Below are 21,223 nucleotides of genomic sequence, written 5' to 3'. Positions count from 1 at the left end.
AGAGACTGAGGAGCAGGTTTATAGACAACCAATAGGGGTGTATGCGGTGACAGAAACGCGCCTTAAAGACTCGGACGAGCCGCTACTGTTGATAAATCTGTTTGCGAAGGGTGCAATTGAACTAAGTCGGAAAGAAAGGGAGGGTGAGTTGGAATGCTCATCCATCACGGAGCCAAATAAAAAAGAGTAAATTGAACATATCAAGAGCATCTTTGGTTATCAGGTACGATGAGTGAGAAAAAAACTTCGCTGGGCGTTACGTATTTGTGGACCGGGAATAATTGCACAGAGAAGAATAAAGAGTTGGTGGAATGCATATGTGCTGATATTAAGGGCTTTATTTATATATTTATTTGGGCAAGACAAATACAAATTTTGCCCGCAAGGTAAGGCAAAAGGAGGGCGCAGTCCTTCTGACTAAGGCCTTTACTTCGCTGGAGCAGCAGAAGTAGCAGTGAATTAATAAATCAAAGTAAAATAAGACAAAACATCAGAGCTATTTACAGCAAAATTTTAAGCACATTGAAACGTATCAACTGTTTGAAAGAGCAAGTGACTAAGTAAATACAGCACTGCAAGAAATAACATTTTGTTATTAACAAAAGTTATACATTCAGAATATAACATTAATAACATCACTATTGACATCAAACAAAGCAACTCAATTAACAATCGTCAAACACAATGTGATCGGAAAATAGTATGTTTTCTATTGCATGTTTAAATTTGTTAATTGTTTTACAATTGATAGCTTTGTCAACAGTGTTAGGGTACGTATTATATAAACACATAGTTTCATATTCGATCGTTTGCGTGCCATATGTTGTGCTTGATTTCTTTGTTAATATTGATGTGCGACGTATGCTGTATCCTGTGTCTCTACTAAGGTAACGAGTTGAAAACAGTTCAGTGTTGCTGGAGATCTCTTGAAATAGCCGTATGCAGATCTTTGTTTTGTAAGAGTCTTTAATACTAGGAATGTTGTAGTGCATCATTAATATATAAGATCCTGTGTATTGCTTTGAGAAGTTGAGCAACCGAACAGCCCGCCGTTGCAGTACTGACAATTTTTCTATATCTGTTTTATAACCATTTCTCCATACTAAGAGGCAGTAGCTAAGATGCGAGTGCACAAACGACAAGCACAGTTGTCTGAGAAGCCTTACTCGTACAAAGCATCGGATCCGTTGTAGCAAGCCAACAGATCGTGCAACCTTAGTGCGTACCTTATTTATGTGCTGTGTCCAGCTTAGAATTTTGGGAAATGTAACATCAGAAACGAATGGCTTGAGAAATGTTCAAGTTGCGATCCACAATAAAAAAGTTTTACGTCGTAATATGTTTCCTTATTCTTAGAAAAAACTGTAACTTTTTTTTAAGATTTAAGTCAAGTTTATTTAGATAGAGCCACTCGCTAAGTTCTTGTAACCACTGGGTTGCGTTAACTTCTAGTTCGTGAAGGTTTGCTACGGAAAAGAGATCTGAGTGTCACCAGCGTACAGTATGATTTCCTCAGTCAGTGTCAGTGCTTGTTAGGTCCCCCCCCCCATTTATGCAAATAATAAAAATAACAGCCCTAAAATGGAGGCTTATGGTACCCCATATTTAATCATGCTCTTTTCAGAACTGCACCCTCTCAAGGAAGTATACTGAAATCTAGATTCAAGATAGCTATGCATTAGTTCTAATGCTATGCCTCTAATACAATTCACTTGTACTTTGTGTGGTAATATGTGATGTTTTATGCTATCAAAATCCTTGCGATAGTCTAGGAATATACCAACGGTAAAATTTTTTTCTTCAATGTTCTTTATAAATGTATCTCGGACTCTTTAATAATGCCATTTCGGTCGATTTATTCTTCTTAAAACCACATTGCTTATCCGAGGTAACGCCTTTTTCCAGCAAAAAAAAACTATTTATACGCTTATGTATAATACGTTAGCAACTTTGGAAAATACCGGCAATACCGAAATTGGTCTATAATTATTTAAGTCATTGTATTTCCCACCCATGAAGATTACAGCGACACGAGCTATCTTCTTTTTCTTAGGAAGAATTCCACTGAATAATATACTGTTACAAACGTGTACCGTGGGGCCACAGATTATCTGAGTGACTGGTTTATTAGGCTGGACTTTAATGTCATCCTCGCCAGCAGCTGATTTCTTACTCAAGAAATTAAGAACAGGAAAAATTTCACTTTCAGACTTAGGCGTAAGAAATATAGTCTCGTTGACGCGATGTTTTATATAAGTTCGAATATTACGTTCAGTGCAAAAAGCAGATGCAGAAGTTAAAACACTGGCATTAACAAAATGATTAATAAATAAATTGGCTTCATCGTTACCACAGTACTTGTATCCATTTACAATAATTTCGTGCGGCACATTCGGTGAAGATGACCCTATTAGATCGCGGTATATGTCCCGCGTTTTATGACCATGACTCATAGAGGCTTCAAATCGATGCGCGTAATACTGCAAATTAGCTTTCCTGAGATCACTGCTCAGCTTGTTTCTAACTTGTTTAAACTCTTTCAGCATGTCAGGGTCGCGAGTTTTTAAGAAGTTATTGAATAATTTGTCTTTGTGTTGTATGCGCTTGTATAGTTGTTTATTTACCCATTCCTTTCTAGCTTTTTTTTCGCTTGATCACAGAGACAGAAGGAAATGCTACATTGTATATTTCTTTCAGTTTGGACACAAATGCATTGTATGATGCTGTAGGATTTTCTTCAGCATAAACATCAGACCAGTTTACACTAGCAAGTAAGCTCTGAAATACCCGTATAAAGTGATTATTTATGACCCGCTTGATGTAATGTTTCTTATCTGTGCGCAAACGAAATGGTAATGCTGCAAAAAAACGGCAGATGAATACTTATGCCTGAACTGAGCACTCCAGAACATGTCTCATCTTTTGCGATGGAAGTAAAACATAAATCAATGATTGATCTTGAGTTGAAATTTATCCGCGTAGGAAGTTCAATAAGGTTTTCACAGCCGTTTGCTAGCATAGTTTCAATAAGTTGGATCCTCTCATTATTTTTTCACAATAAGTCAACTTTGAAGTCACGAACAATTACCTAGTGTAATTTCTTCGTGCTAGCAAGTTCAAGTAGCGAATCCATATAATGAAGCACTTTCGTTAGAGCACCTAGAGATGGGCGGTAGACAGCAACAATCAATATTTCGAGACACTACTGTAACCCATTCAATATCATCAGTCACACATGTAAATTCAGCCACGATTTCGCAACAATGACATTCACGAATATAAAGAAATACGCCACCACCTTGTTTTCTTGAACGATAAAATGAAACGTGTTTGTAGCCCCAGAAATTTATGACGTCATATTCGCTCGCATACCAAGTTTCCGATAAAGCTGAGATATCAAAGCAGCATTTCAGTGGAGATACGTATGTCTCAATATCAACATGTCTGTTTCTTAAACACTGTGCACTCGTATGAAACAGTTTAAGCCCATTTTCATGAACGCAAGTATTTTTCGTTACTAAATTGTTGAAGGACGTAACACTGTGACAAGGTTCCATGTTAGTGGTAGTTTGTGGTCTTTGATCCTTAGACGATTTTGCTTAGTTCGTTTTCTACGGCGAGCCTTATCGCTCGATCATTCGGCTGCTTTCGTACAAAGATAGTTCCCTGTGAACTCGAAACGAATTGATAGTTAAATTTTCTTGCCTTGTTTCTTGTTTGTTGCAGTCAAGTTATCAAAAAATTTAATGCCCTGCATTTTGTTCCCGAGAATTTTTTTTTCTTTTTCAACCATGTAGCCTCCAGTGTTCTGCTCGCAAAACGAACACGAGCAATAGGGTCCATGTTTTTCTTTTGCGCGTAGACGGTGCATTCCCTCAATATCTTTTTCAGATACTGGCGGCAGGTCAAGCTGTGTAGCAATCGTAGTTATTTCAGCTAGCAGATTCTCGCCATATTGCAGAGGCAAGCCATAAATTTCCATGTTCTGTCTTCTGCTTTGCTGCTCTAGAGCGTTTATTTCTTCCCTGAACCCTGCCGATTTATAGCGTCTTTTATGCCGAAATTACACTATTAGATGACATGAATGGCCACACACAGTATTTAGATGTCTATACCGACAACAACCGGAAGTCAATGCTAGATCTTTGTGAGCAACATAACCTTGTTATCGTTATACAGGGCCTATGTGGGAAGGGCAGATCACGTGAGAAGTCGGACGCCGGCATTCGACCATTGATTACTCTCCTATGACAAAAGGAATTCATGATAAGTTGGGAGAAATGTTCATTGGCAAGGAATAATACAGCAGCACAGGGAGCGACCATGAATGCGTCATTTTGAAAATGAAATATGTAGTTGGGAAAGAGAGCATGGAGTGCAAAATAGACAGTCCAAATTTGAACGCCGGAAAAATGACAAATGTAGTCACTAGAGTGGAGAACGCACTTTGCAAATGGCCAAGCAAAGAGTGGCAATATAGTCAGCTTCTAAGTGTATTAACGACAGAAATACAGAAAGAGAAACAACATGGTCGTTGGAAAGCGAAAAAAAAACGAAAAGCTGGTGGAACAGGGAGATACGAGAAACGATAGCCGAACGACAGAAAGCATCCCGAGAGCACACGCACGCAAAGAAGGCGCAATCGCCGCAGGATGAGGTAGGCAGTAATGGGAAATATACCGGGAGAAAAAGTCTATGGTTCCAATGCTGGTGCAAGCAAAGATAAAAGGTGAAAGTGAACGTTGGTTATCAGAAATACGTGAGAGAAAGAAGGCGGCACCTAGAATATTTGGGAACCGCATAAAATTTGTAGGGTGGAAGTCAACAATAATACAGCAACATATGCTAGACAAACATGGAAACAAACTCGAAGGGGAAGCGGTAATAATGTACACCCGAAAATGAGATCCGAATCTTTCCAAGGCAATGCGAGGTTGTATTTCAAGAAAAAGAAACAGTATGATAAACAACCAGACGGAAAAGGAGCTGATGCTGACAAATGTCAACTGGAAGAACGCGGAAGAGAAAATTCCTAAGTGCACAGCCACAGGGCTAGACGAGGTTCCCGTTAGGCCGATTTTTGAAGTAGGACCAAAAAGTAAGGAAGCTCTGGTGAAAGCAGTGGAAAAAACTTTAAAAGATAGACGAATACCAGACAGTTGGCGACAAAGTAGAATGAATTTAATTTATAAAGGTAAGGGGGAGAAAGACAGAATTCACTCGTATAGACCGTTGACCATTACATCGGTAATATACAGGTTGGCAATGGAGGCAGTCTGCAAGCATGGACAGAGAATAATGACATTTTGGAAGAACTTCAGAATGGCTTCAGAATAGGTAGGTGTTTGGATGACAACTTATTTGTTCTTGCTCAGTGTCTTGAAATATTAAGCGTAGGAAGCATACTGTTATATGTGGCCTATTTAGACATTACAGGAGCGTATGACAACATAGACCTGGACATTTGGTGAGATAATCTGGAATGGGAAGGCTTAGGTGACGATTGTCTGCGCTTTATTAGAGAGATTTAACTAGAAAATACCGTTTGCACCGAATGAGAAGGGATGAGGAGGGAGGAGAAAGTTGATATCAACAAAGGACTGAGGCAGGGGTGCCCTTTATCCCCGCTGCTGTTTATGACGAACATGGTGAGGATGGAGAGGGCGCTAGAACGAAGTAATATCGGGTTTAATCTCTCATACAAACAGGCGGATACAGTAGTAGAGCAGCAACTCCCAGGTTTATTTGATGCGGACGTCATTGTGTTGCTAGCTAACAAGCAAAGTGATCTGCAACGTCTGGCTAATATATGTGGGCGGGAATGCAACAGTTTAGGTTTGAAATTTAGTGGTAGAAAATCAGGTGTTATGGTATTCAATGAAAACAGTGAACAGACAGTGTAGTTACAGGGCCAGGAAATACCTCGGGTAACAGAATATAATTACCTTGTTATATGGATAAACGAAGGCGATAGATACACGGAAATACAGGAAAAAACCATAACAGTAAAGCGGAAGAGGAATTCAGCCATAATGAAGCACAGAGCAATATGGGGATAGTATAGGTGCGAGGTGCTCCGGGGTATGTGGAAAGGTGTAATGGTTCTAAAACTTACTTTTGGAAATGCGGTTGTTTGCTTTAAATCAGGGGTACAATCAGGAATCGACGGGAACCAAAGGTCCGTGGGTCGCCTTGTATTGGGCGCTCACGGGAAGACTACAAAGTAGCTGTGCAGGGTGATATGGGCTGGACTAGTTTTGAAGTTAGGGAAGCTCGCAGTAAAATTGAGTATGAAGAACGGCTGAGGAATATGGAAAAAAACTAAATGGGCTGGGAGAGTGTTAAAGTATCTGTACAGGAAAACATTGATTCACTGTGGAGGAAAAGAACTAGGAAGCTTACCAGCAAGTATGCGGCCTGTAGGGTCAGCAACACAGCAACAAAGAACGTCAGACGGAAAGTCAGAGATACTGAAATAATCTCATGGGTGGCGGCAATCGAAAAGAAACCTGCCATGAGTAGCTACTTAAGAGGAAAAAACGAAATCGGGAGAGAAACTATTTCCGAAAGCTCAAAGGGAAGCACGTTACTTTTCGATGTGATATCAGGACGCCTTACAACGCGCACCTAAAAGCTAGATATAAGAAGGATAAAGAAGCATGTGCTTGCTGCGGTAAGGCTAGCAAAACGATGTAGCATGTTTTATTAGAATGTGAAGACATCTGCCCAGCGCTCGATTTAGGCATCGCTAGCTGCCTCGAAGCCCTTGGGTTCAGTGAGAACCCAAGGAAACATGTCACCAATCACGTAAACATGTAAATAACGTAAAAAAAGTGACCATGTCCCCAATAGTGAGAAAAGCAGGCAAATTACAAAAAAAGAGAGGCGTACAAAAGCAAAATTCAATATAGGGGGTCAAGGAATTTGGTCGTGGGAGTTCAGTTTCTTTTTTTTTTTAACCTAGATCGGACATTAGGCAGTATAGTAGCAAGGGCTAGGTGGAGCAACGCGCCGCCCCGTTCCAAAGAGGACGCTCATAACATTCATCCATCCATCCAAATGAAGCTGGCGGTAACAGGCCGCGTGCAGTACGAAGCTAATGAATGGTTATTTACATTCGTGTTTTATCGGACATTCGCGTTTTTCTCAGGCTTTTGAGGATACGTGTTCCGCATGCAGTGCGTCTGGCGGCGATGCCGTGCAAAACTTGCATTCGCATTTGGCAGTGGGAATGCAACTACGCATTCAATGTTACTGATAGGCGCGGCGTAGTTAAACATCTCGGAAAGAAAGCCTCTTTCGCGAAAGTACGTGAAACTGTGAGTGTGGCATACGCTTCAAAGACTTGTGGAACTTTGCCTCCCCAATAAATGCTTTTATGTCGACCGTTGAAATGGTCCGATCAATTTAGGCCATGAATCACAATGCATTGATCTTGAAAACATTAACCTCTCCATTTGCGCAGTGATATCTGCATGCAGGTCGTGCAGAGCCTCACGTTACATAATTGGCAGCACTGACAGTACAGGGCGGCTTTTTCAAGCGTACGACGTTGGCTCAAGTTAACACTGTGAATTTAGCTTTGATTAACAGCGTCTCTTAGCACAAATCGGCCAGTGTTGCAGGAAGTGCGAAGCAGAAGGCGCTGTTTTCCTTTCTGTACCATCACGAATTAACTGTTTTAAGCTCTTAAATGATGAAATCACAAGGCACAGCTCCACATTTTCTGGCGCTAGCTGTGGCCTCCTTTCGGTGGCAATAAATGTAATTCTTGAAAGCTTTGCGAAAGGAACGCGGGATCACGTGTCGCATATAAAGCAGTCTCTCCCGGTTGGAGTTTGGTCTTCTACACGAGTAGACGGTAGTGCGCACCGGAGCTCTTTCAGCGCCACAGCTTTCAGCATTAGTTGCTGGCAAACACTTTCAAAAATCGACTTTCAGACAAGAGAACATAACGGGGACAGAACAATTTTCTACTCTTTTGATTTCAACTGGCGCGCGCTGTCATATAGGCGCAGCAGATGGCGCGCGAGCGCATCAAACAGCCGCAACACAGCGAACGACGCATGCCCCTAAAATGGGCTGGTTGACTGGAGCGACAAGCTCTTCAGGGTCTCCGTTTACAAAAGTTTTGATTGTACCTAAAGGGACACTAAAGTACAATAATAAGCCAAGCCAAAGTGATAGAGTAGTGCTCGAGAATCCCTAAGGCGTCAATGTTATCGCGAACAGAGCTTTAATAATTGAGAAGCTGAGGCAAATGCAGGACGTGATTAGAGACTCCCCTGTTACATTGAAGTACTTGCCTAATGGCAAAAGCACTCCTCAGTAAAATCTTGTGACTAGTACTCAACCACCCGCTGCAAAAAACATCATTGTATTGTATTGTAAGACGAAATGAAATGCTATTTGTCCGGTTCTATGTCGTTTTTAGTAAAAATAACTCATTGAAATTACTCTTGACATGAACGCGGGTGGTCTAAAGGTTTCGTTTTCGCTTGACTCCGCTCCGCCCACGCTTCCCTATTGCAAAACCCAGTGCCATGCCGGATTATGAGCCCAGTGTCACGCGCCGGATGCGCGGGGGGCTGGCGCGAAAAGGAGCTTTGGGGGGGGGGGGCGAAATACGCCGTTCTTGGCCACCGTATATATTTTTTGAATACAGGAAGCAACAGAGAGCGCTTTAGAGCAATAAAAAAAAGCGGAAGAAGTAAAAATAAAAATGTTCCCACCAGGATTGGATCCTGCGACTTACACATCCCCAGCCCGGTACTTTAACCACAAAGGCATGCCAGGAGACTGCAGTGCGTCAATATTTTGCCATACCAAAAATCAGCCACAGATTGTTTCGCAGACGCATCTCGCGCAGACATTACAGATGGGCAATTGCTCAGCAACTGCGCCTGTATCTGAAAGGAAACGTTGTTGTGCGTATTCAATATAGTATGCTCGGAAGTGCCGCAACACAGATTTTCTTTTGCGATTGGTATTTTCACTTCGAAAAAAGTCATAAATGAAGTGCCCACCCGGGACGCTGTAAGGGCTGGTACTTCCGATTTCGACAGCCTTTTCTTGTTCATCGCGCAAGGCATATTCAATATTTCCTTCGTTGAACGATCCGTTTCAGTCAACACGTCTGTATAGTCGCATATCTTCGTCAGAGAAGTGTAGGCTTGTGTGGCAGCCTTCGGTGACAGAACATACACGGCGCTTATCGCTTTTTGTGGTGACGCTGTAGACAGGAAAAAATTGTGTAATTAAGAACACGATGGGAAAGTTGAAATGTACAATGATTTAACCTTGTTAGACTTGTTCGTTCCTGAGCCCAGACGTGCCGATAGCGTGTACACGGACAGGGCGGGTACGCTAGGCTTAAGCTACTTTGGAAGGGAAATATCTTGGCGCTGGTACCAGGCGATTGCTAGAATGTGTGAATTTGACCCTCAGAGCCTTTTAACTATTATTTTTTCGTAAACTCGGGAAAGTGCAAGCGCTCGAATCGCGTCAGCTTTGTTATCGGTGCGATAATAAAAATCACCGGGACGCTTCCTGGAAGTCCGTTCGAACTCTTCTGAACTACTACTTAGTTTCATGTCGACTCCACAGCATTGATACCACAGCGACAACTCGCACTCATCGGTTGCGTATAAAATAAAGTAATAAAAAACGAGGCGTCATCTGCGCCTGTGTGATTTTGTCATGAATATCCTCCAGGTCAAAAGAAAATCTAAAACACGAAAGTGCTTTTCAGTCTCAGATAATACGTATGCATAAACAGGTCATGAACCACGAAAGGTGTGTAATCACGCACCTTTATTCTATCTGCAACACGAAACACACTTTTATGACCCGGAGACAGACTTATTTAGGACAAGATATTAGTATCTAGAGATGAATATTAGTACCTTCCGTACTGGAACCAGTGCGGCACGAACGCAACCAGCGCAGTTTCCAGCCAGCGAACTGCAGCGAGAATCAGCGCGTGTACAGCACGAACAAATGCGCCCCAGCGTCATAGCAGTGAAACGGGCTTCCCTTCCAGTGAGACAAAACTCTTATCCAGTGTTCTCGCTGGTGACCCGGTGACTCCCACCTAGCGCCAGCGTCCCCAGTGCGACCCCGTGTCAAAAAACGCGCTGGCTTCACATTGGAGGGCACTAGAAGACGCAGGTTTTTGCAATAGGGCTTGGCGTTTCAGTAGTAGTTTCGTTATCGCATAGTGCTCCACTGGTTTTGCTGTCGTGCAAAACTCGCATAAACTGCAAGTAGCAGGGAGTTCCACTTCCATGTGATGTCTAGGGATGCCCGGTCTATGCGACTTGACCAAAAAGCAGCTGCAGCGACGAATCAACCCTTCTGTGTTGGCTCAGTACCACCGTCTTAGTGCGGGATTTTACTCACCGACTGCAATAATGGGTAGTGATGGTGTATGCAACGTCACCCGTCCCCCGGTTGGGCGATGGGAGATTGGTATTACGAAAAAGCTTTTCGAACCCCTCAAATGCAATTTTCTCGTACACTAAGTCTTTTCATGGCACGAAACAAGCCTTGCAAGGTTTCTGGAATTGTATCTAAAAGTCCACGTCGACTTAGTATTTGCCTTTACTGTTCCTTTAAAACAACGTGACTGCAGTTGAAAACTCAAGTACCGCCACGGCCTGCGTTTCCATACGGGACGGCGTGACAGTAGTCCTACTCTGGAGGCCCCCGCAGGGGCGTCTGCGTCAGCAGGCGTTTGGTGCGTTGCGACACCACGGACCCGAGCACACGAGGGTTGGACCCTCCCGCGTGTAGCCGTGCGCGGCTTAGCCGTGTCTGGGGAAAGGGGGATCCTGGGGGTTGAGCTGATGCTGGGTGTTTGGACCTTTGGGCCCCCCGGCGGAGGCAACACACCCCTTTGGCCTCTGCTTCACATAGACGGCACCCCCGGACTGACCCACCCGGGGGAAATCGGTAGTTGCCTTTTCCTGTCTTTCTCTACCCTTATCTTCGTCTTTCTCTTCCACTTTTTATCTTTCCTGTCTTCTCATCTTTTCCATTCATTTCGACTTTTCCTGGCGGCAAGGGTTAACCTGGTGTGGCTGTCCTACCTTGGGTATACCATATTGGGTTATAGTAACGGCATACTGCTGGCGCTGTGCAGACTTGTTTTCATGTTCTGCCATGTCCCCTTGTTGGGCTCCGTGGTGGGTGGCAGACGCCGTTGCCGAAAAACTCACTTTTTCCATGGGATCCTCCAACCCGTTTTCACCCGATCGTGCCTCGAAAAGGGTACGCACCGACGCAACCTCGCTGTTCTTACCCAGAAACAAAGAAACATTCCCGAAATTCCACGTCCTTCACTGTGAACAAACATCCGCAAAAGCTAGAGCAATTTCCCCATTCCTTGTGGCCAAGTGCCTAAAAGAGGACCATTGGAGCTGGTTATAAAGTAACAAAGATGGCAAGTGGGGATTTGCTCCTCGAACTAAAAGACAAAGAACAGTACAACAGACTCTCACATCTCGTAGCTTTTGGTAACATCCCTGTCTCTGTCAGCGCACATCGAACTATGAACAGAGTCAAAGGCGTAGTATCAGATGAAGACTTATTGGCATTGAATGAAGAAGAACTCCTGGATGGATGGAAGGACCAAGGCGTAATCCATGTGCAGCGCATCAAAATCAGACGGAATGACAATGAAATCGCAACAAAGCATTTAATACTCACTTTCAGTTCAACTACTTTACCCGAGACACTTGAAACCGGCTATGTAAAGCTTCATGTTCGACCCTACATCCCGAACCCGCGACGTTGCTTCAAATGTCAGAGATTTGGTCACGCATCCCAGAGCTGCCGAGGACAGCTTATGTGCGCAAAGTGCGGCACAACCGGTCACTCTGCTGATGACTGCAAAAATGATGAGGTACATTGTCCGAACTGCGACGGCAGTCACCCTGCATACTCCAGAGCTTGTTCAGCCTGGAAGAAAGAAAAGGAAATAATTACTATAAAATTTAAGGAGAACATTACATTCCGTGAAGCACGACAAAGGGTATCCTCGTTATTTACATTGAAAACATCTTTCGCTGAAGTGGTGCAACGGGGGGCGGCACCACAACGGCTTCTGGCGGCAGCCCGGTCCACGCCTAGCGTGCCGAGGCTTGCGCCACCCGCCCCTACGGTGGGAGCAGCCAACGCTGCCCTGCCCTCTCTCGAAGTGTCCACACCAGTGGCCTCTTCAAGCTCCGGCAGCAGCCAGGGCACCGCAGAGGCCACAGGGGTCTTGTCGACCTCCGGCCTGGTGGGGACGAAGACTTCGTCGCTTGAGATGAAGTCTACGCGACGCACACATCGCTCTTTGGAGCGGGTGTCCAGCGCCTTGCAAGAGGCTATGGACACCAATTCAAGCCAAACGGCGCAGTTAGCGTCGAAGGAGCGGCGAGGTTCTCTTGACCGCTCCAGAAAAGACAAAACACCAATTACAGGGCCTAACAAAGGCCCTGTAAAGTAACGTCACTCTCCTCTCTCTCGAGACACACAGCACATTTTTTTTTCTCAACATGCATAACATCATACAGTGGAATGTTAGAGGACTATTAAGAAACCTAGATGATGTCCAAGAAATTCTCTCTAAGTTTAATCCTAAAGTGCTGTGTGTGCAGGAAACCCATCTAACGTCCAAGCACACCAACTTCCTCCGACAATATATGACTTTCCGAAGAGACCGCGAGGATGCTCTCGCATCATCTGGCGGTGTAGCCATCATTGCTGACAGAAGTATAGCATGTCAGCATTTCAAGCTCCAAACGCCCCTTGAGGCAGTGGCCATTCGAGCCGTACTTTTAAATAGACTCATAACCATCTGCTCCTTGTATATACCACCACATTCTCACCTTCACAGACGCGATATAGAATCATTAACAGATGAGCTCCCGGAGCCCTATTTGATTCTTGGTGATTTTAATGCACACAGTAGTCTGTGGGGCGATTCACGTTGTGATGCGCGTGGTCGCGTCATTGAACAGCTGCTTTTTACTTCTGGAGCATGTCTCTTGAATACAAAGGAGCCCACGTATTTTAACCTGGCTAACAAGTCGTATTCTGCCATAGATCTTAGCATTTTATCGCCGACGCTTTTATCTTTTTTTAAATGGAGTGTGCTTAATAACTCGTATGGCAGTGACCAGTTCCCAATAATCTTAAGTACCACGGAACAAGGTCAACTTCTCCCGCAGGTCCCCCGGTGGAAGGTTGACTCAGCCGATTGGGAACGGTACCGAGCTCTTACTCACATGACGTGGACTGAGATGTCCGGTTTAACCATAGCTGATGCTGTCAGATATTTTACAGCTTTTATACTTGATGCCGCCTCTAAGTGTATTGCTCAAGCGAGCGGCACTGGTTCTAAGCGGCGTGTTCCCTGGTGGAACGATGCATGTAGGCAAGCGCGGAGGAACCAGAACAAAGCGTGGGCACTGCTTCGCGACTCGCCAACAGCAGAAAACCTGGAAAACTTTAAACATGTCAAATCCCAGGCAAGGAGAACACGCCGACAAGCTAGACGAAAGAGTTGGGCACAGTTTATATCAAGCATTAACTCTTACACAGATGAGAGGAAAGTCTGGAATAGAGTTAAGAAAGTTAACGGGCAACAAACGTATTCCTTACCTTTAGTAAACAGCCACGGAGAAAGCCTGGAAGATCAAGCCAACTCTCTTGGTGCACATTTTGAACACATATCGAGCTCCTCGCACTACTCCGAAACCTTCCTAAAGAACAAAACGCGAATAGAACAGCAAAAGTTACAAAGAAAATGTGCTAAAAGTGTGGCGTACAACGAACCCTTCTCCATAGCAGAACTGCAGGCAGCACTGAACTGTTGTAATACATCCTCCCCAGGTTCAGACCGCATAATATATGAGATGTTGAAACAACTACCCCCCGAAACACAAAAAACCCTCCTTTACCTCTACAACGTTATATGGTTTTCCGGCGAGATCCCCTCTGTTTGGAAAGAGGCTATTATAATCCCAATTCTAAAGCACGGAAAGGATCCTTCCTCCGTATCAAGTTACAGACCCATAGCATTAACAAGTTGCCTCTGCAAAGTTTTCGAAAAAATGGTAAACTGTCGCTTACTACACTTCCTCGAAACAAACAAATTGCTCGACCCATACCAGTGCGGGTTTCGGGAGGGTCGATCCACCAATGACCATCTCATACGTATCGAGGCACGTATCCGTGAAGCTTTTGTTCATAAGCAGTTTTTCGTATCAATATTCCTAGATATGGAGAAAGCATATGACACTACGTGGCGGTTTGGGATATTGAGAGACCTCTCACAGTTAGGTATACACGGTAATATGTTCAATGTTATCGGAAGTTATCTGTCCAAACGCACATTCCGTGTTCGAGTGGGCAACGTTCTGTCACGAAAATTTGTACAGGAAACTGGAGTGCCGCAGGGCGGGGTGCTCAGCTGCACGCTCTTTATAGTAAAAATGAATTCTCTTCGTCTATACATACCACGTAACATCTTCTATTCAACATATGTTGACGATGTGCAGATAGGATTTCAATCAAGTTCTCTCGCAATCTGCGAGCGACAGGTCCAGCTTGCTCTTAACAATGTCTCCAAATGGGCGGATGAGAACGGGTTCAGACTGAACCCACAAAAAAGCTCCTGTGTCGTTTTCTCTAGAAAAAGAGGTCTGCATCCTGATCCTGAAATTGTGTTGCATGATGAGCGTCTGCCTGTAAACAAGGAACATAAATTTTTAGGCATAATTTTAGACGCGAAATTAATCTTTATACAGCACATAAAGTATCTTAAAAACAAATGTATGAAAACAATGAATATCTTAAAGCTGCTGTCACGCACAACCTGGGGCAGTGATAGAAAATGTCTTATGAACTTATATAAAAGCCTCATACGCACACGGCTAGACTATGGAGCCATAGTTTACCAGTCGGCTACACCAACTGCTCTGAAGATGCTAGACCCTGTCCACCACTTAGGAATTCGCCTGTCCACAGGCGCCTTCAGAACAAGCCCAGTGGAAAGCCTATACGTTGAATGGGATGAATGGTCACTTCAACTGCAGAGAACATATTCGTCTTTTATGTATTTTCTGAGAGTGAACGCAAACAGTGAGCACCCCGCGTATTCCACTATAAATGATTTGTTCAGTTCTCAACTTTTCCGCAACCGGCCCACAGTGGCAAAGCCTTTCTCACTACGTATTAGAGACATAGCTGAAGAAACAAGGGTTGCACTGCTTGAATACCACCTTATGCCCCCGGTTATACGGCCCCCGCCCTGGCAGTGGCAACCTATACACTGTGATACATCTTTCGTAGCTGTCACAAAGCGCGCGCCTGTCGCGCATATCCGAATGCACTTCCTCGAATTGCAGCACAAATACTCCTGTCCTGAATTCTTTACAGACGCATCGAAGTGTTATTCTGGCGTGTCTTACGCAGCGGTCGGTCTATCCTTTTCGGATTCCGGTGTATTGAATCCTAGCACAAGTATTTTCACAGCAGAGGCCTACGCGATATTGGCCGCCGTTAAACACATTAAAGAATTTAATATCCAAAAGTCAGTTATATACACAGATTCTTTGAGCGTCGTAAACGCTTTGAAAAGTGTCAAAAAATATCGAAACCCTGTCATTGTATCTCTTTACTCAGCATTACTAACCACCTATGCGTCCAAGCAGCATATCGTCGTATGCTGGGTGCCGGGGCACCGAGAGATAGAGGGAAACGTGTTGGCTGACCAGCTAGCCACATCCGTCCACACGAACGCTTCCAACACTTCCACGACTGTCCCTGTAATGGACCTCAAGCCATCAATAAGAAAAAAGCTAAGGGCTTTCTGGCAGCGCTTGTGGGACAAGGAAACAGAAAATAAACTACACGTTATCAAGCCGTATCTTGGCAACTGGCCCCCGGTATCAAAGAACCGCCACACAGAAGTAACACTTTGCAGACTCAGGATAGGACACACATACAGCACACACGCATATCTCTTGTCCAGTGGCGATCCACCCACGTGTGATAAATGTGGTGAGCCACTTACCGTGCTTCACATCCTGATACAATGCAGGGAACTAGACACAAATAGGAAAAAGCATTTTCCATTCCCACATCGGCAGCGAATTCCACTTCATCCTCAAATGTTCATAGGTATAGAACCTTTTTTTAAATATCAGTCGTTGTTCGAATTTTTAAAAGATGTACGTAGTTTTCATGTTATATCACCAGGAAATCCGTAGCAGAGCCTCTTAACTGAGGTTTCTGCTGCGGTAACTGCATTAATAGAAAGCGCCTGCCTCCCAGCCTTTGGGCTCAAAGGCCTTCCGGAGGCATAGGAGCTATTTCCATGTTCTTGCATTTTAGCGTCATGATCACTTATCAAGCGTACTATACCCATAGACAACTACTTATGTCACTATCATAATTTTATACTATATATCATTTTACGCTTCTATGATACGCATTGATTTTAGGCCACTTTACAGCCATGTTACATCCCACCATCGAAACTCGCAAATCAGCGCTTAACAACACATAATTAGTCATGGCGCTCTTTGGCCATCCCTGGCCCTTGCGCCACTAAACAATACACATTCATTCATTCATACTCTGGAGGCGGCGCGTCAGGGCCAACGGCTGGTTTCCTTTGTGCTCCCCTCCTTTTCGCAGGCACAGAAAAACAGAGGAGGCGCTGACGACGTGGACGACTTAGCCGGCCGGCGCCCTCGTACTCTCGGCCTGCGCGCCTTGGCACAGGTGCGCGAGATGAGCACTGTCTGGCAGCGTCGGAGCCGCTCGGGGACCAAGGCGCAGCGCCGCAGTGGAAGCGCCGCCATCGCCATGCAGCCAACGGTCGAGGCCGATGGTCAGTCGGCCGTCATCATATACGTGCCACAGCACGATGCGAGAAGGATTGAGAAGAGCGGCGGCACGTTTTGATCTGCCTGTCCGCGGGTGCAGATATTATTACTTATCAATAGAGAATGGATAATAATCAACTGCCCATTTCTTCGCGCTTCATCGTTTAACCCTTTGGTGTACGAGTGCGAAAGATGATTTAAGGACAGGTTTAGCACACACACTATTGCACCTATTAATGCATCTTTCTGTTCATTTTGCGTATAATGCCTAGCTTCACTTTTAGCACCTGAAAATACTCTCGGGATCGCTATCATCATCATCATCAACATTATTATTATCTTTGTCTTCTGCAAAATAATCTTCAACACCACTCTTACACTCTCCCTGTTGAGGTCCTCAATGATTTGTTGCAACTCGTCCGCAGTGTTACTGAATAGAACAATGTCATCAGCAAATTGAAGGTTGCTGAGGTATTCGCCGCCGATCCGTGCTCCTAAACCTTCCCAGTTTAACAGCTTGAATACTTCTTCCAAGCATTGGAGAGATTGTGTCTCCTTGTCTGACCCCTTCCTTTATAGGTATCTTCCTGCTTATGTAGAATTAAGGCGGCTGTGGAATCTCTGTAGATATTTTCCAAGGTATTTACGTAAGCGGTCTGTACTCCTTGATTACGCAATCCCTCTATGACTGCTAGTATCTCTACTGAATCAAATATTTTTTCGTAATCTATGAAAGCCATATAGGGAGGCTTATTGTACTCTGCGGATTTCTCGATAACCTGATTAATGACGTGCATGTGATCCATTTTAGAGTATCTCTTCCTGAAGCCAGCCTGTTCGCTTGGTTGATTAAAGGCTAGTGTTGCCCTTATTCTAATGGCGATCATTCTGGTAGATATTTTATATAATACTAATGGTAAGCTAAGGGGCCTATAATTTTTCAGTTCTTTAATGTCTCCCTTTTTGTGGATTAGTATAATGTGTGCATTCTTCCGCTTTTGTGGGACCCTTGCAGTCGATACACTTCGTATAGGAAGCCGCCAGTTTTCGTAGCATTATGTCTCCTCTATCTTTGATTAAATCGACTATAATTCCATCCTCTCCGGCGGGTTTTCCCGTTTCATGCCTTGCAAGGCCCTTCTGACCTCATTTCTAGTTGTAGGAGGAGTTTCTGTATCCTGTTCATTGTCGTTTCGAATAGTCCTGAGCCCTCTGGGTGTTGTACAGGTCAGTATAGAATTCTTCCGCTGCTTTTATTATACCTGCGAGATTGCTGATGATATTACCCTGATTATCTTTCAGTGCATCTAGTTGGTTTATTCTATGCCAAGATTCCTTCTTACAGATTTCAGGCTGGGTCCATCTTTTACGGCTTCTTCAGTATTTTTCACGTTATAATTTCGAATATCACCTATTTTCGCTTTGTTGATCAGTTTTGACAGTTACGCGAGTCCTATCTTATCTCTTCAGTTTGACACTTTCATTGTTTGTCGTTTCCTTATTAGGTCCTTTGTTACATGGGAGAGCTTGCCTACTGGTTGCCTTGGTGCCTTGGTGCCTTGCCTCCTACTTCAATTGCTGCCTCTGAAGCCCCCCTCGTTACGATTTAATTCATTACCTCTATGTTATCATCGTCATCTCGCTGTTCTAAGGCTGCATGTTTGTTTGCAAGTATCAGCCTACATTTGTCTCCTTTTACCTTTACTGCCTCTTTGTTTTTACCAATTTTACTCTTTCTCTGTTCAAATTGATGTGAATCCTAGCCCTCACTAACTTATAATCACTGCACTTTACCCCACCTATCACATCTACATCCTGCACTATGCTGGGATCGGGAGAAAGCATGAAATCAATTTCATTTCTTGTTTCACTATTAGGGCTTTTCTAAGTCCCCTTTCTATTGCTACATTTCCTGAAAAAAGGTATTCATTATTTTCAGCTTATTTCTTTCTGCGAATTCTGCCAGTATCTCTCCTCTATCGTTTATAGAATCGAAACGGTAGTTGCCAATTGCCTGTTACCCGTCTGCTTTTTCCCCCACTTTTGCATTGAAGTCACCCATTACTACTGTATACCGTGTTTGAACTTTTCTAATCGCTCATTGAACATCTTCATAAAACTGATGTACTTCTTCATTGTCGTGACTGGATGTTGGAGCGTAGGCTTGTACAACCTTTATTCTATACCTCTTATTAAGTTTCATTGCGACTACTGGAACCCCCTCCTCAATGGTGTAGAATTCGTCAATGTTGCCCGCTATGTCCTTATGGATTAGGAATCCTACCCTATATTGCTTCTTACGAGGGAAATCTCTATAGCAGAGGACGTGACATTATTCAGCAATGTGTAAGCCTCACCAGTTCTTCTAATCTCATTAACGCGGATAATATCCCAAACAATCTATGATAGTTTCTAGAAGAGTCTTGATAAGCTAGCCTCACTCGAGAGGGTTCGGGTGTTAAACATTGCGAGGGTCAGTTTCCATTGGCTGCCTCTCCGGATCCAGAGATTCTTAGCATCCTGTGCTGCGTTACAAGTCTGACCGCCGCCTTGGTCAGCTGCTCCGCAGCTGCTGGGGACTGATGGCCATTGGTTAATTGAACATATCATGTCAGGGAGATTGTGGCCGAATACTGGACCAGGGAGACCAATTCCTCTTCGGGTGAAGGAGTGGCTTTGTTCAGCTTAGTGCGCTTTCCTAATTTGGTTGTACCTGGATTAGTATAGCCCCACTCGCTCACGGCATCTATCGCCCGTGTCAGGCGTCACTCCGAGCATGCAGATGTAGTGCAATGAAGAATGCGAAAAAAAACGGGGGGGGGCGTTAAATTTCTGACTACCGCAGTCGAGCATTCGACATAGCTCAGCAAGATAATCCCGCAGGCGGATAGGCTACGTTGTCGCCGAAAAGTACGGTACCGAGCGCCGTACATGCCGAAGAGATCCGCTGATTTGTCCGCCCATTGCGGGTTTGGCTCCCGCTGATTTGTCCGCCCTTTGAGGTTGCACGATTTAGTTCCGATTATCGGTGGCCCTAACCTCCTGTTTCCCGAGCCTCACGCAAGCACGCGGTCTTGAGCGCGCCTAGGTACACGATATATTTTCGCTGAATTTGAACCCCACATAACACTTCTGTGTAAAAATAAAAAAGGGAAAAGTTTTCAGTGCTTACCGAGAGGCCCCGAGTCGCGTATCATCCGTTCATCGCACCTGCTTGTCCCTTGGCGTCCGAAAGCTAGCGCACCCGGGTAGCTATTCAGAGAGGTCACTCGCGCAGCCGTCTCGAATATCGCTCTGGGCCTCGCACAAAGCAAGCAACTTGACAGCTCCCAGTGCTGTCTTCAGCACTGTATTGGTTTCAAAAGTCCACTCAGTAACTTATCCCATGACGCCGCAGCACTGGCAGACACTGTTGCTAATGGCAACGCGTCTGGCACTGTAACCTAGCTAATAGGCATTTGCATTGTCTCGGTTAGTTGAGCTTTTGAGGGCCTCTCACCATCAGCCTATTAGCAACGCCAGGTGAATACATCACCTAAGGCATGCTTCTTTGGCAGCGGACAAGTAACTCCGTGTTAAACTGCAGCTAAGGATTCGTTAGAGAATGCCACAGCGCTTTAAGAAATATGTACAAAAGCCTCTAACTTGAAGAAGTTTTGTTCTATAAAGCGGAGCGCGTATGTTATGAAGTTTGCGAAGTTAGCTGGAATAACTTTCGACAGTGGTTACGCGATGCCCTTTTCCGGCACCTCCTCTCCCTTTCTGATCGTGTGCTCATATGAACCGATGGCAGCTCGTATAACCTCTGCTTTAGATGAGCTGTCTCGCCGCCCCTTCCTCGCTCTTAGAATTCTATAAGAGCATGCAAGCGGATGCATAATCCTGTGCTCCAATGTGCGATACACACTTTGCGGGAAATGTAATTAAGGCGATCTGCTGAAAGCGCGTAAGGAAGATCACTAGGACATACTTAATGAAAAAAGAGAGCGCTACGAAGACAAGGACGAAAGAACAACATGTACGACAGACAAGGCGCTACTTCCAACTAAATGTTTTTTTGAAGAAACCGAACTTTAAATAGATGCAACCAAGGACGGCCCATCGTGACATCACGACCTCCCTATCTCTTCAGAAAAGCTATCTCCTTTTCGGTAAGCGTCACTGAAGGGCAACTAATGCACGTGCCCTCGGCCTTTGCAATGTAAAAAGCTTCCAATATCTCCCGTTCTAGTCTATCTCTAGACCATGCCAGAAACCTGGTGTCGCGAAGATACGGACGGCAATTGTGACGTTTACAGTGTTCTGCCAGATGGCCCCCCGCATTGTTATTTACGGCCCAA

At 44.5% G+C, this 21,223-nt stretch overlaps 1 protein-coding gene across 1 annotated transcript in view; it reads left to right on the top strand.

Moving 5' to 3' along the window:
• LOC142573233 (uncharacterized) overlaps positions 1-17,009 on the top strand; it is a 189,028-nt gene extending 172,019 nt beyond the window's left edge. Inside the window, exon 5 of the mRNA XM_075682831.1 lies at positions 16,693-17,009. Within this exon, the coding sequence (XP_075538946.1) occupies positions 16,693-16,962 (270 nt within the window). The 3' untranslated portion in view covers positions 16,963-17,009. The remainder of the gene's footprint in view (positions 1-16,692) is intronic.
• The last annotated feature ends 4,214 nt before the right edge of the window (positions 17,010-21,223 follow it).

The sequence above is a fragment of the Dermacentor variabilis genome, chromosome 2 (assembly GCF_050947875.1).
Source record: "Dermacentor variabilis isolate Ectoservices chromosome 2, ASM5094787v1, whole genome shotgun sequence".
In the NCBI taxonomy this organism is placed as follows: domain Eukaryota; kingdom Metazoa; phylum Arthropoda; class Arachnida; order Ixodida; family Ixodidae; genus Dermacentor; species Dermacentor variabilis.
This window is presented reverse-complemented; position numbering and strand designations above follow the sequence as displayed.